General features: G+C 47.3%; 1 protein-coding gene across 9 annotated transcripts in view; it reads left to right on the top strand.

The window, feature by feature from the left end:
• Positions 1-16475, top strand: part of brsk2a (BR serine/threonine kinase 2a) — a 136723-nt gene that overhangs the window by 62781 nt on the left and 57467 nt on the right. For all 9 annotated transcript variants that reach the window (XM_023842147.2, XM_023842154.2, XM_072698218.1 and 6 more), the window contains one exon: positions 2784-2878. In XM_023842147.2, the coding sequence (XP_023697915.1) occupies positions 2784-2878 (95 nt within the window). The remainder of the gene's footprint in view (positions 1-2783; positions 2879-16475) is intronic.

Below are 16475 nucleotides of genomic sequence, written 5' to 3'. Positions count from 1 at the left end.
GGAAGGTGAGGGTGGGATCCCACACATATTGGGTCAGTCCCTGCCTTCAAGTCATGACAGAAAAATCGTAAATGCAAGATGAGAGCACACGAACGGCACTACAAAGTCGTATTTACCAGTGGGGAAACTCAGCATTTTCTTTAACCCCGGAGTTCCCGAGCTGGGGGAGTGGGGGGGGGGGGGGGGTGTCATTACAACAGTCTTGGCGGATTGGTCCTGTGTGAAAGGCAAATTAGTTTGAAAGTAGTGAGTTTTATGTAGCGTGTTATTGCACTTGGAGGAAGCAAGTGTAACAAAACTTTTGGTGTGCAGGTCATCCTCTACTCACGTGACTGACAGCCTCGCCATGACATCACTCTCAGGCCTCAGGCTTCCAGCTCATGACTGGGGGGGGGTCGTTCAGCACTCCTGCTGCTGATTCGCTGATCTCGCTCTGCTCCCATAAGGAAGCTGTCCGTCCCGTGGTGCCCCCGCTTGTCACTTGTCCTCAGCCTGGGATTTCTGGCTGCTCTCTGTCTTCACAGTGTAAACGAAATGTCGGTATGGGCCTCTCTCTGCATTTCCAGCCACGGCTTATGGATTCAGCTCAGCTCTTTGCCTGCAGGGCTGTAGGCGAGTGGGGGGGTCAGCGAGCTCTCTAGACCTGTGGGTTTTCCTCCCAGCCACACTGCTGGACCTACACCTACCCAAACAATCCATCAAATGTCTCGTGGTTGGATCATAGAGACAGAGCTCTTTCTGAGCCCGTGTCTGGGTGCGAGGCATTACTGCAGTGAGCCCCCCCCACATATCAAGCCCAGAAACATACACCGGCATGCTACATAGAGAAGATCGAGTCCAAAGGCCCTCACCCTTTTATCCAAGGTATCCCAAGTAGGGCAGAAGAGAATGAAAGGCCGCATGAAAGGGTTTGCCTTCAGGATCATAGCTGTGCATGCATGTACGGTCTCTCCTGTGGGATTCCAGTGAGCGGCCAGATTGGGAGATGGACAGACTGCTGGGAAACTGCTCTGAGACCCTGGTCTGGATCGGGCTGGGAGGAGTGGTCGGTGCTGCTGGCCAGTCAGAAATGCAGCAGTGTGTGTGTGTGTGTGTGCTGTAATTGTGTGCGTGTGTGTGTGTCTGCTTTGATTGTGTGTGTGTGTGTGTGTGTGTGTGTGTGCTGTAATTGTGTGTGTTTGTGTGTGTGCTGTGATTGTGTACGTGTGTGTCTGCCTTGATTGTGTGTGTGTATGTGTCTGCTGTGATTGTGTGTGTGTGTGTCTGCCTTGATTGTGTGTGTGTGTGTATGTGTCTGCTGTGATTGTGTGTGTGTGCCGTGATTGTGTGTGTGTGTGTCTCCCGTGATTGTGTGTCTCTGCTGTGATTGTGCGTGTGTGTGTGTCTGCTGTGATTGTGTGCGTGCGTGTGTGTGTCTGCTTTGATTGTGTGTGTGTGTATGTGTCTGCTGTGATTGTGTGTGTGTGTGTGTCTCCCGTGATTGTGTGTCTCTGCTGTGATTGTGTGTGTTTGTGTGTGTGCTGTGATTGTGTGCTGTGATTGTGTGCGTGTTTGTGTGTGTGCTGTGATTGTGTACGTGTGTGTGTGTCTGCTGTGATTGTGTGTGTGTCTGCTGTGATTGTGTGCGCATGTGTGTGTGTCTGCTGTGATTGTTTGCGTGTGTGTGTGTGTGTCTGCTGTGATTGTGCTGAGGACTTGCAGCCTGTCATGCAGAGGCATGAAGATGCGGTTTGTCCTCAGCAACATGCAGAGTTCTGATGGCCGGGAGGGCTCACAAACCCCCCTCTGTGGCAGATCTGCTTGCTCACCCTGACAGGGGCTGCTGGCGTTCCCACCGAGCGCTGGGGTTAGGCTGAAAGAGGGAACCAAATACCTGGCCATTTCCACAGCTGGGGGCCAGGTCCTGTTTCCCATGATCCTTTGCCCTCTGGTAAAGCGGGCTACCCCCCCCCCCCCCATCCTACTTCACAACCAAACGCTTCGAGCAGCAGACCTGCGTGCAAATTGAGCAGTCAGTTTGTTTTTATTTTAGCTGCCAACCAGGAGATTTTTACAGTGATTTACTCACAGATAGTTATTTTTACCGAAGGTGACCTGAACCAGGCTCAGAGGTACATCCGCAGTGCCTCTGTGAGATCTTGAACCTTCGGTCTTGCTTCTCTGTAACACATTTGCTATTGCGTTATTTCCTCATGATGCTCTTGCTAAAAACACTCCCACACTGAGCTCTGGCGGTCCCGGGGCCGCTCCCGTCACGCCTTGGAAGGGGTCTGAGGTACGAGGGGGCGTTTAAAGCTCTATGTCCTGCCTTCGGGAGATCTGTGGCCTCCCTGCTCAGAGGGGGATCAGGTGCGGTAAGAGCACGTACCTGTGTGTCTTGGGGCGCCCTAACGCATCGAGGAGTGGCGTTACGTCCCGCTGATAGATGCGAGAGAAGCAGAGATTTCCCATCTGCATGTACTGGTTAAAAAACGACCCAGGGAGACTCTCAAATTTGATTTCCAGCATATTTGTTCTCATTCACCTGCTGACATTTTCTTTGCTACACAACACTTCTGCTTCCATTGCCACCAAGGGACTTGTTTGGATGTCGTGGCTTTGAGAGACGGTTTATTTCATTTGGTTTTATTTTGCAACCCTGCCCTTTCCCCCTGCCTGGAATCGGTTTAGGCCCCCTGTCCTGACGCGCGTTGGAGCACCTGGCCGACATGATGCTAGCACAGGCAGGGGGGCGGGTGGTGACCTTCTCGTCTGACAGATGTCCTCTCCCCGCTGTCTTGCAGGCCTGGTGAAGCTGGGGGTTCACTGTGTCACATGTCAAAAAGTCGCCATAAAGATCGTCAACCGAGAGAAGCTCAGCGAGTCGGTGTTAATGAAGGTAAGAGTGTGTGCTTGTGTACGTTTGCATGTGTTACTGCGTGCTTGAGTGTGTTACTGTATGAGTGTGTATTTGAGTGCGTGTTCCAGTGTGTATGTCAATGTGTGTGCATGTCTGAATGAGTATTTGAGTGTGTTACTGTATGAGCGTGTATTTGAGTGTGTGTTTCAGTGTGTATGTTAATGTTTGAGTGTGTGTTTAAGTGGGTTAAAATGTTTGAGTGTGTTAATGTGTGAGTGCTATTAGGTGTGCTAATTGTGTGTGCGTGTGTGTGTGTGTGTGTGTGTGTGTGTGTGAGAGAGAGAGACTGTGTTAACATATGAGTGCTATTGAGTGTTGTAATGTGTGTGTGTGTGTGTGTGCGCACATTTGCAGATACTTAGACATTCTTGACTCCTCTACAGAGGTGAATATCTTCCTCTGTCACGTCTGTGTTGTGCGTCCCCACTGTCCTGTCCCTCCAGCACGACACGTGATCCGGCTTACAGGAATCGCAGCCGTACAAGGCTCTCAGGCACTCAGCCAGGAGCTGCAATCCGGGATAATGTCATTTTCAATAAAACTTAAGAAATAAATTTAATAACTTTATTTGTAGTAAAATATTATTTCCCACCTATTCAACAGGAGAACAAATCCTGGACAGTTGACAGAAAAGCCATTTCATGAAGCTTTAGCGACATGGTGACCCATGTGTGTTTGACTAGCGTGGAGGGGGGGCGGCTCAGATCCTGTTCACTTCCCTTTATTAAGTTTGCTGTCTGTGTGCAGCTCATGAACGGTGACCTGTCTCGGCCCAAGAGACAGAACCGGATTTCAATGCCATGTAGCTAAGATGGGGACACGCGAGTTTGGATTTGACTTTTATGGAAATCGATAGCTGTGTTCCAAGTCTTACGTCAGCGTGTGGGGCTTTCGTCATACCAGGCTGCCTTTGAATCCAGAGGGCAGCAAGGCTCCTCTAATGCTTAAATCCCTTAAGCTGTCACCATACTCCTACCTGTTTGCTTATTGGTGACAGCAGAGATGAGGAAACTTTCTGATTGGTTGGTGGGCTGTTGTGGCTTGTGGTTGGTGTTGAAGGGCTCCTTGGTGATTGCAAACTGGAAAAACCATCCTGGCAGGTGTACTGCTGTTTGACCTTGCCAGTCTGACGGCTTGCAGACTGCACAGAGGGACTGGATGTCAAAGAAGATTTTCGAAGTGTCACCTGAACTCAAGCCAAGCTCACCTCTGCACTGGTATCTGCTTTGAGTGATGTGGACAGCAGGCCAGATCAAGCAGGCTCAGATTCTAGATTCAATCACATTGGACCTGTCTTGGAGTTAGTTTAAGTGTTATAGAGCAATGTTTCCCAATCTGGTCCTTGCGGACCCACAGACAGTCCATGGCAGGAGGGGGCAAAAAATTGGACTGTCTGGCAAGGAGCTGGAAGGGAGCAAAAATGTGGACTGTCTGGCAAGGAGCTGGAAGGGAGCAAAAATGTGGACTGTCTGGCAAGGAGCTGGAAGGGAGCAAAAATGTGGACTCTGGCAGGGAGCTGGGAAGGAGCAAAAATGTGGGCTGTCTGGCAAGGAGCTGGAAGGGAGCAAAAAATTGGACTGTCTGGCAAGGAGCTGGAAGGGAGCAAAAATGTGGACTGTCTGGGAGGGAGCAAAAATGTGGGCTGTCTGGCAGAGAGCTGGGAGGGAGCAAAAATGTGGACTGTTTGGCAGAGAACTGGGAGGGAGCAAAAATGTGGACTGTCTGGCAGAGAGCTGGGAGGGAAAAACACCCATTTTTACCTCCTTTCTCTTCTTGTTAGTTGCAGGTGAGCCTTCGTTACACACCAGCACTGATAGGTCCAGGCCCTACCTGTCATAGCTGGTCCAGAGAAAAAAACATCTGACTATAAATTACAGAGCAGAGGCCAGGGGGAGACTCTGTTTAGCGTCCTCCCAGTTATGCTGTTTCTGGAAGTTCTTTCATAATTAGCCCTTCTGCTGGGTTCTGCCTGGGGACCGGGGTGAAATTGAGCAGAGTATAATTTGATGAAAGATGATTGTCTTCCACCGGAGGCGCGGAGATGAGTTATGGGGTAACCTGGGAAATACCCAAGTCTTAAGAAATGCTCACAAGAAGGAGCTTCTAGTTTGAGAATGATGGTTTCACGTAGACTGATTATTTTGCCATATTGGCATGCATTACAGTTGTGTTATACTTAGGATCCATTGATTGAGGTTGAGTTTGAGGGTTTATTTATGAGTTTTGCGATTGCCTGTTTGTGAGACCAGACACTTGGACCTACTTTGAGGCAATTGCAGTGTTGCCCATGTTAGCCAAATCCCTGACTCCATGGGGAGCAACGGCCCTACTGGGCTCTCCTCCCATGTGACATTAATGGGGACGGAGAGTCACCTTTGGGACCGACACTGGAATGGAGGAAGAGAACATGGAATTTCTGCTGAGTAGGATGGGGAGGGATGGTTACCTGGGGAAGTAGCTTTTTAAATGTTGTTTTTGTGGTTTTTTGTTGTAGGTGGTTGGGGGGGGGGGGTGGTACTGTCTTTTCTGCTGAATTTGCAGTTTTTCCTCCCAATTACCGACGTCCTGTCTTTCTGCTGGTTCCTATGTTTAATGAGTACGATGGGAACAAGAAGGAAATAAATGAAACTGAAAGCTGCGAGCTGCATGGTCTTTAACGACTTATCTGATCGGGTTGATTAATTAGCTGATGACTTATCGTCCTTCAGCTGCTCGCCTGAAATTCCTTAGTCGCCGAAGATGTCTCCAGCAGTGCAGATACTCCTATATCACCATGGGCATTTATCCATTGTCCATAGACTGAACATCCAGAACAGGCTGGTCCTGGACGGTAGAGCTCAATAAATGGAACCTTACTGAGGGTCCACAAAAATCTTCTAGTGTTAGGGGTTCACTTAAAAGAAAGTCTAACGTTGGGGGCTTGGTCAGCAAAATCTACAAGGGGGGGCCAAGGTGACATTTTGTCAGGGAGCCCAGAATTTCTAGCTGCACTTCTGCTTACAATGGTCAGCTTTGAAAATGCAAGAAAGGGAGAAAGAGATGGAGAGAGGGAAAGAGAGGGGGAGGGAGAAAGAGAGGGAGAGGCAGAAGGGAGGATAGGGGTGAGAAAGAGGGTGATGAGAGAGACAGGAAGAAGAATAAGAGAACAAGGGAGAAGAGTGTGTGCCCTGCGATGGGCTGGCCCCCCGTCCAGGGTTGTTCCCTGCCTCGTGTCCGTTGCTTCCGGGATAGGCTCCAGACCCCCCGCAACCCAGTAGGATAAGCGAGTTGGACAATGGATGGATGGATGGGAGAAGAGTGGTAGGCTGGAAAGGGAATATACAGGCCAGATAGCTGCCTACCACACTGTCCCCTTGGGGGTCTCCCTCCACTGAAAAGGTGGCATGTTAGGATGATTCCTGGCACCTCTGAGTGACAGGGGCCCTAAAAAAATTAGCATAATTATAATTATCATAATTGTATTGGTTGGAATTGCAGACCCAAAATCAGTAGCAGCACCCTTTCACATGTGCTCCCCCCTTGGGAAACTGCCCCTACCGCCTCCTGCCTTGGAAGTTGGGTTGGGAGTGGTTGTAGGGTGTAGAACATTCTAGATGGGGCCTGACATTCCCCGTTGGGGCTACAGGTTCCCCCTTTATCCGCATTCTGTTGTTCATCGTTAATTACAGCTCTGGGTCTGTAAACGGTTGTGGAAGAGGATGTTTGGTCATGTTCAGTCGTCATTCTGCTTTGTTGTTTTCTACCTTTCCCCTAAGTGGGCAAGGCTCACATCCATTCCCAATTCCTGTAGAGATTCACGGCTAGTGTCTAGCTGCACCTTGATCTCGACTTGTGTCTAACCCCCCTTAGACATGCTGAGTCGCTCTCGGTCTTCCATGCTACCCCTCCTGGTTCTGATAGGACCCACTTTGGATCCTTGTGAAATCACACTACTCATGTACTGATGCGGCACGTGGTACCAAGAGACCCATGCTAGTTCCGTGGGGGCCATGCCAGCAGCACTTACATGTGCTACAGCAAAGCATTTTTAGCAATTTAGGGAGAGCCTTCCCGTCTTGAGGTCCCTGTTGGCCTCTTGTTCTGCATTCAACATTCCTCCTCCCTCCCTCCCTCCCTCCCAATGTCACCTTTTAAAATGTTAACAAAACCGAGTCCCTTGCCCGTTGTTAGGGGGACAGGACAGCTCCCAGGCAGGTGTGCGTGACAGTCTGCTCAGGGTCGGACCAATGACGGCCAGAGCTGGGAGGGCCCGGTGCCACGGGGCCGTGGGGATAGGAGCACGGCGTTCTGATGGTCCCAAACCTGGGGAACGCCATGCACTGTGAACATGCCTCACTCAGCAGGGATCAGGGCTGCTGTGGCATGGTGTGGACATCATGCACCCGAGAGTAGGATGGTTATAGGTGAGTGAAGGAGGGGGAGGGCTTGTTTCCATAGAGGGGTGAGTCCTGCAGGAACCGTTGACATTTCTGAACCTCATCCAGGCATTGGCTGGAACATGAGGCCTTGGGGGATTCGGTCTGGGTGCAGGGGTGTGGGAGTGCATGTGTCATTGGCTTTGTGGGGACAAATTAGACAAGCAATGTGCATTGAGTTTCCCATAACATTTTATGTAAAGAATCAATAGAGATCTGTTTGCATCCCACCTTTGGTCTCGTTGGGCTGGGGTAGGGAAGAATTTGGTGCCTTAAATCAAGGTTTTACTCACCGCAAAGGCAGAGCTTGCAGACGTGTACTTGAGTATCCAGTTCAAGGAAATGACATCCATGGGATCCCCGCCTGTAGCATGATTCCCATGGACTGTGTTCCCTGATTTCAAAAGAAAAGAGAAGCAAATGCACTTCCCAGAGCTATGAGGAGCAACAAGGGGTTCTTGTCCCTCCCCCAAGGATTATCGAAGGGACTTTACATGACTGGTGGCCTACTAGTACCCAGAATGCTCAGTGTTGTTGCCTGCCCCTAGCAGACCCGGAGGTCATGTGACATCATGCTGGTGGATACTCTGAGAGAGGACATGAGCCAGGCTGGTGGGAGCATCACCTGCTGCCTGGTACTGTTACAGGCTCTGATCGTGACCATGGATCAAAATAACATGGTCACTCAGACCTGCCTTCAGCCTTCAGGCAAGAATCTGGAGCCATGGGTAGATAGACAATCTGAGACACAGCCATAAACATGCTGGCTTGCTTGCTTGAGCCCACGGAATAAGGCACAGGAATCGTGCAGGGAGAGATGTATGCATGCCGTAATCATGGCACCAGACAGGTCACAAGCTGAAGCCCCAAAAGAATGCAAACAAGCCCCTAATAAATGCTAACAAGCCCTGAATGAATCCAAATGAGCCCGCAAATGAATGTGAACTAGTCTGGAATAAATGCAAATGAGTCCCAAATGAATGCGAACGAGTCCAGAATGAATCCGAATGATCCCCGAATGAATGTGAATGAGCCTGAATGAATCCGAACGAGTCCAGAATGAATGCTAACGGGCCCTGAATTCCTCAACTGAATCTGTACAAGCCTTGAATGATTTGTTTAGCCCAAATGTTTGAACAACCATTCTCTCAGTTTCCATATAACACAACAGTCGTAGGCTAGGGCTGCATTTCCCCAGACCTTAGTGCTATAAAAATTGTAACTTCAGAGAGAGAATTCAATAAAATAGCCCTGGGACAGATTAGGTCTCTGGGCCAAGGCCCTGATGTCTTAAGATCTTATCAATATCCCTACATGCGACTGATGGCGGGAGTACAGCTAGGAGCACACACAGTCCATCGGTGACAGGGCGGACATGCAAACGTGTGCAAACCAAGGCCGTGAATATTTCATCCTCATAAGGGGAGTTTGTTTTGTGTAAGACGTCCTACATGTAGTGAAGTACACTGTTCCCACACCACTTTTATCAGTCATGGCTTAAAAATGCATGCTCGAAGAGATACAACATCCATGCGCTTCTGGAAACACAAACATGTCCAAAACTTGAAAGTGGTAAGGGGTCCAATGAACTGGGAACTATAGAAAATAAGACGTTTATAGAACAATGTTTCCCATTGGTTTGATATTTGTGTGGAGAACTTGAAAGCCGGGCTCGACTTGGCCTCATTTCACGAACAAAATGTGAGGCTTTATGGTTTTCTAAAACAGTTGGGCTACATGGCGGAAGATGCCAATTACCCCTCATAATCTAGACTCTGTCTGCAGCATGTAAGTGGAAGTGGAGAAGCATCAGTCCGCTTTAGCTGTCCATAAGTCGCCCAGTGTGGGGCCCCTTGGCTGTCCCACCCCAATCTTGAGGCCTGGGGTAATTGGTCTGGTGTCCCACTGAGAAGGAAGACACATAACCTCTGCTGATATCTGCTGAAGAAGGTGGGGATTATCTCCTCCCGTCTGCCCATCACCGCACTGTTGGTTTATTTCTAGAAATCTCTTTTTAATTAAAATGTATTTTTTTTATGAATACATTTTTTTACATCTTTGGATTAACTATTTATTTGTTTATTAATTTTAATTCCCTCTATCCCCTAACCCCCCAATGAGAGGGGAAGTTGGTAATGATGGCTTTACCAAGCGTACGACGGAGTGCTCCTCTGTCAGGTTGTGACTGGACTTTCCCATTTTTTGCATCTATCATTTTTCGATACACCTTCTCGCTCCTTGCAGAGGGACAGGTTCTCAACTGGGGAGGGTGGAATCCCTCTCAGTTTAATTTAATTTAGGAGGGGCTTGTCGGCCATTGTCAGTGATGGAGAAATGGCACCCAGGACCTTAAAAGGAAGACACTTTAAATAATTCAGCCAAAAGGGGTAGTTACATGGTTGCCCCAACCCCCTGCACGTTCCTGTAGTGGGGGGAGTGGGGGGGGGTGGGGGGATCCAGCCCTCCCCATCTGTAGTGTGAAACTACGTGGAGGTTGCCTTGGAGGCAGTTGGAGAAGATGATCATTAATTCACCAAAGTTTGAAGTGTCAGAAAGGCTTACAAATGCACTAGTACCTTGTCCTTCACTGTCTTTGAGGGGGTGACAGCCAGGAAAGGAAAATTGCATGCTGGACCTGGGGTGCAGGATTTGGGTGGAGATGGGGGGGGGGTGCAGCGCTGGGTGGTAGGACCCATCTCCATGCCCCACCTGCTGGAGCCATCTGCTCTGAGCAGGGCTCCGAGGTCACCGGCTGAGTAAGGCGAGACGAACACCAGAGTCAGTGGTATCTGCATACCCGGAAATAATTAACGTCTCTCCCCCCCATATGCAAACAGCAGCTGAGGGAAAGTAGGCCAGATCAGGGATAAAGAAGATTCCTTACCCCACCCCTACAGGAGTGAGGATGGCCTGAACAGGAAAGGTGTTTCTCTCTGCTGGGTGTGTGCCTGTGAGTTTACACCATGTTGGCCACACTGCTTGTATTCTCTATACTCCATTAGCAATTCTTGGATACAAAGGCAATAATGAAGTACATGCAGTTTCCAGGTTAAGACCATCCAACTTACAAACAACTCGCCCTTACAACCAGACTGCCATAAAGCTTATTGTATTAAAAATTTGAATTAAATACTATGGTTAAGAACGAACGCACGCACTGCTTTGTGACGCTCATGAAAACATTGTGTAGCTTCAGCGGTTCGTCAGCTCGGGAATTTATACTATATACAAAGACAAACATTTGATGGTAATAAAATATATTGATGGAAATATTCACCTTCACTGAGGCAGAGCAGTAATGGGGGAAGGGAAGAGAGCAGACTTCAGTGGGGGGACCGTAAAGACCCCCAGTGAATCACTGCAGACCCTGATCTTGTTATCCCAACTCGGTCTTGACAGTGATCCCATTTCCCACTTCCTGATTTCTTCACAGAGCCCCAAATGATAATGGATCATACGCGTCTTCCCGTTGCACACGGCACAGACGAATCTCTGCATGTCGTCTAGAGAGCACGATCACCAAGCGAAATGAACCCCCACCCCCCATCTGTCATATCCGTGCTGAACGGCCTCGACTCTCGCTCCGATCGCTGGCTGCTGTGAGCGCACTCCCTAATAGCTCCTTGTGTCTAACTGCAGCCCTGCAGTTCCCCTCATTTTGTTTGTCTCTTCTCTCCTATTGTGCCCCCCCCCCCCCCCGGCTGTGTGACACCCAGGTCCAATTGTTTGCCAACTCTCTCAAGACTCCCAGTCAATACCGAGGTTTGATATCTGATTCTCGGCTTAAATTCTGGCCTTTGTTCAACTTTGATTGTGATACATTTTTTTTTTCTCATGACAATGGAATTATTGAGGCCAGGGTTGTCTATGTGGCGAAGGAGACAGGGAATCAATGCTGGCTTAAAGAGGCTGGAAATAAAATCCGAATCCAAAACCTCTCTACGATTTTCCTTTGTCTTAGTCGCTCGGGCTACAAAGGACATTCGATGCACAGAAGGGGCTTTTATTCCTAATTCGGCTGGTCATTGGGGGAAAAAAAATAACTTGCCGTAAACACAGTTAACGTACGCTAAACGGCGAGAGCTCTCCGAGGCTTTGAGGCTGGGCAGGAAGGCGAGAAACGTTCGATCTGATGTAAGCATTGAACAAAAGGGCTTAAATGAACTCGCAGAAAACCTTTTAAAGAATAAGCCTTTGAACCAGTGGGTTATATGGCATTAATTTGAAGCTTTCCAATCTAGTCCTGGAACTGAATGCTGTTTGTTTCAACTAGCTATATGGTTAATTAGGCTTGATTTGGCTTTTATGTATTGCTAATCAAAATGTATTCTTGGTTCTGTCCTTAGGTTCTGTGCTTTTCTTTAACCTGATCTGTATAAAACAGAACTGTGCGATAAGAATTCGCTTTAGGTAATCTTAGCCAACCATTAGGCAAGATCACTTAATTGTTCAGGGCCTAGAATGTATTAGGAATTAATTAAGCATGAATCTGTGGATGAAATAACAGTTAATTGACCATAATTAATGTTAAGCCTTGAATTATTTATTCCAAGGAAATTAAAAATTTAAAATTACACTTTTATTATTTATATAAACATTTACAAAATATGACACAGCAAAGATTAATGCAAAATGAACATAAAAATTGCCTTTTGGACTATTTCAGCCAGATGAGGGGGGGAAAAAAAAGGAAAAAAACTGAAAAAGCAGAGTGCCTATTACACCACCACATGAAACGAAAATAAATCTTATTTTAGTTTTGACAAGTGGTGTGTAAATAATGGTGTGTTTTTACTGAGCAGGAAAGGAGAGAGACAGTGTAATTACGGGTCTGTATTTGGATGGTGTATCACAGTTATTATGCCAGAGGACGACTCAGGCCCTGTTTTGTTTAATGGAGAAGTCAAGCAGTCTCTCCAAACTAAGCGGGACTGAGCGGTAAACTTGGAGCTCTGTTGTTTGGATATGGGGGGGAATAAGTTTGGTAATTTTGTTTGAGGTAAAGACACGTGCAATGTACCATGGGCGCAGAAAACAGTCAGAACTGCAGCCATCCTTTTTGGGTGATGCGGTCACTTCCTACACCCCAAACAGAGCCGCCCGTCCCTACACACAGAACACGCGCTGTGTGTAGGGCCCCGCGATCCATGGGGGGCCCTATTTGCCACAAGGGGACGCATTCTCTGCAAATGCGCAAAGGATGCGCATCGCTGCCGTGAGGCGTGCATAGAGCAGCAAGTCAGCCCAAGGCAGGAGAGAAAAAAGAAGAGATGGGTAATCTGACACCGCATGCGTTGCCGCAATGATTGACAGCACGCAGCATCTGACCAATCGGCGGTCAAATGCGCCGACAGGCAGTTGGATCCATGCAGGTGATTTCATGATAGTCATTTTGTAATGGGTTTGGGGGGGGGGGGTGCCTTAAAATAAAATTCTGCTTAGGGCCCCAATTTGGCCAGGGGTGGCCTTGACCCCAAAGCAGGAGAACATGCAGCATCTACTTCCATCCATCCATCCATTGTCCAACCTGCTTATCCTATTGGGTTGCAGGGGGTCTGGAGCCTATCCCGGAAGCAATGGGCACAACCTTGGATGGGGGGCCAGCCCATCGCAGGGCACATTCACACACCATTCACTCACACAAGCACACCTAAGGGCAATTTAGCAACTCCAATTAGCAAAATACTGTTTAGCTGATTGAAAATGAGAGACAGCGTTTCATTTCGGGATGACCCTCTAATACAATCCCATTTCCAAAGTAGTTGGGATGCTGTGTAAAATGTATATAAAAACAGATTGCAATTTAAATCATATAAACCCATATATAACTGAAAATAGAACAAACACAACATATGAAATATTGAAACTTTTTTGAAACGTTAGCATGAAATTCAAATTGAGGATTTATTTGTCATAAAACAATAAAATTTCTTACTTTTTTCCCAATTAATATGTTGCCCTGCGATGGGCTGACCCCCCATCCAGGGTTGTTCCCTGCCTCGTGCCCGTTGCTTCTGGGATAGGCTCCGGACCCCCCGCGACCCAGTAGGATAAGCGGGTTGGACAATGGATGGATGGATGGATATGTTGCCTTTGTTGTACTTTCAGTTAAACATGGGTTTATATGATTTACAAATCATTGCATTGTGTTTTTATTTAAATTTACTACAGTGTCCCAACTTTTTTGGAAACCGTGTTGTGTAAATATATGGCACGAGTGGCAAAAATAGCAACAACTGATGTGAATAAAAAAAAAAGAAAAAACATAAATAATGTTAGAGAGCTGAGACCAATTTAAGGTGAAAATTGTTCATAAACAGATAAAGAAAATTAACACTCATGCAATGCCTGCTTGTGATATTTGAAACCTTTCCTGCTTATATCTACATCGTATCGGTAAAGTGTGCAGAAGACATGGAATTAGTTTCTCCTACTCTGGAAAAGAATGCGAGTCCTTTGGATCCCATTTGCTCACTGACTAATTTCCATAATCGTTTTGTGGTGAGTCGGGAGGCTTTGCACTGTTGACCAATGAAACGCAACATCATTTGCTTGACTTGCAGCACCGAGTCAATAACAGGACTTATTATACGGTTGTTGAATTTCATAATGTATCAGTGATCCAGGTACAGAAAATGTTTGTTGATTTTCGTTAATGTAATCTTACATCGAAAAATTATATCAATAGTGAAAACGAGGATAAATAAGTATCTGCCCAGACTTTGAGCTGAACAAAGGACATTGGGCTGGAAGACCAGACTGTATGACCTAAAGTGGGGCTTAAAGCCTCAAGCTGGCTATCCTAGTGACCGTGGTCTGTGACTTTGGTCTACATGAAATCGAGTGCTAAAATGAGCTGCTTCCCGGAAGTCCCGCCCCATGAAACAGGAAATAATGACACAATGAGACACAAGCTATGTAGGAGACACTGGGGAAACTTGACTGGTCAGCAAAATCCTGACAGAGACTGACCTGCAAATAAAGCTGGATGGTCCTCTGTGTCTCAAGATCCCCAAGCATGGAGAGCCGCGTCATGAGACACGACACAGACATGGCTTATGCCTTTATCTCGAAAGTATAAAGCTCTGACCGCTTTTGTTTTGTCTGGCTTTGAGGTTTAATCATCTTCTGATGCTACGTGTCTCAGGCTGCCTGTCTGCTGGCAGTAATGGAGGGAGGACTCCTTTGTTTGACCAGCTGGCAGCGTTTGCTGGTACCATTTTTGCTAACGGTTTTACTCAAAGCAACATGCAGTCTTCTCATTTCCATACAGTTGGATGGTTTCCTGTAGCAGTTAATGTTGTGTTCCTTGCCTCAAGCTTCATGTGTGCATCTTCAACTAGCATTCTTACAGATTTTCCTGCCTTCATTTATACTGGAATGATTTTTGTTTTCAAAAATAAAAAATTACCTTTGAATATTTTCAATTAAACTGGACTGGAGAAGAAAAAAAATGTAAAATCATTGTTACTGACTCTGTCCTCACTCTGCTGTGCCTTCCTCCTTCTTCTCTTGCCTTCTGTTTCCCTTGGCGTGTGTCCCATTCTATTTTGTATCCCTTTGCTCTGATTCGCTCATAGGACAGCCTCTCTGTACAGGTCTGGGAACATTTGACCTTTAAACTAGCCAAGCTCAACCTACGCCTAGATCATTTATCAAGTGTCAAAAGGGGGGAGTGGCAAAACCTACCAACTGCGTGCCTTCTTTGAAATCCATGTGGAACTGGTAAAATGTTTTTGGATCATCTTGACGTCTTTGTAATGGTATTTCCTGCATAACATTTATCCCACAGCTAGTTATTGTTTACTGATACACAAGATCAAATGTCAAATTCTCAAAAACTCTCCATCTGCTTGTTTGCAGCATGTTAGTCAATCTTTAGGCTGCTACCCCCCACCCCACCCTCCCCAATATACTCAGAAAGCTTCACACTAAACATGTACATGTTATGATGAGGGTCAACATGTCCAATGGTCATCATCACATTTGATGACTTCCCCACAATGTTGACACATCAACTTAGTTGTATTTGTGGTATTCTAACAGAAAGCAGCTATACTTGCTTATTTGTTGCGTCGGCTCTGGCAATAAGGCATTAAGATGGTCAGTGTTCTTTCAATCCAGCATCAAGTTTCATTCTAACTGACTGATGCTCAACCCCAAACCCACGTGGACCCCTTTGGGTGAGCCAACACCCTCTTTGTTTTCTTGCACGTTTGAGTATCCTGTGCTGGTCTTTAAATGGCTGTATTTCATTTTCACTTCTCTCCAGTTGTACTCATATGAAGTCCTTCGTCACTGTTTTCTCGTCTCCATGTAACATAGTTCACCATCCTAAAGGGAGCAAGTCTGAGCCTTTTATTAGAGATTGGTCACACACTAATTCGAACGTGAAAGGATGATTCTTCAGGACAGACAGATCCAAGCGCTGGCTAAGGGGGGGGGTTGAGCTGCCCGACACATGTGAGCTGTCATGCGTACTGGTATGGCGCTGCGTGAATCGTCTGCTTGCCTGCCTGTCTGTCTGGCTGCAACTTCCCGTGCCACATGGACGGACTGAGCTGTGATTTCATAGTCAGGTCAGGTAGATGTCAGACAAAAAGACCCGTTGGATCATCGTAGCCATTAGCGCTCTGATTGGCTGGATATAGTGTTCCATTTTCAGAGGGATTGTACATAGAGCCTCAGGTGTGTTTTATTGTCAAATGCTTTCACCGTATTACATTCTAGGGCTTCCACCCTGGATGAATCTGTGCTTGGTGGTGGCTGATTTGTACATCCCGAGCATGACATGCAATGAGTTTAACGTCTTCAACTTGAGCAGCCACAACAACCTTCCTTGACAGCTCAGAGTCTGAATGTTCTCATGGATCACTGGAGTGCCGTCTGTGGAACATAGTGCGCAATGCAGCTAAGTCATTCAGACATGGCAGCAGGCAAACCGTGGGGCCACAGGTAGGGGGTCCTTTGCCAGAGCAAGTGATGCATCATGGGTTTATTGGGGGTGGGGGTCTTCTCGAAGCGTCGTGTGGATTCACTGACATGGGGTACAGATGATTTTTCAAGTAGCTGAAGACCCATGTGGAGCAGATGATTGGGAAGCGTGAAGAGCTGCTGGTACCGTAGCGTACGGGCTTGGATGAGAAGTCACAGCTAAAGGT

The sequence above is a fragment of the Paramormyrops kingsleyae genome, chromosome 13, assembly GCF_048594095.1.
Source record: "Paramormyrops kingsleyae isolate MSU_618 chromosome 13, PKINGS_0.4, whole genome shotgun sequence".
In the NCBI taxonomy this organism is placed as follows: Eukaryota; Metazoa; Chordata; class Actinopteri; order Osteoglossiformes; family Mormyridae; genus Paramormyrops; species Paramormyrops kingsleyae.
This window is presented reverse-complemented; position numbering and strand designations above follow the sequence as displayed.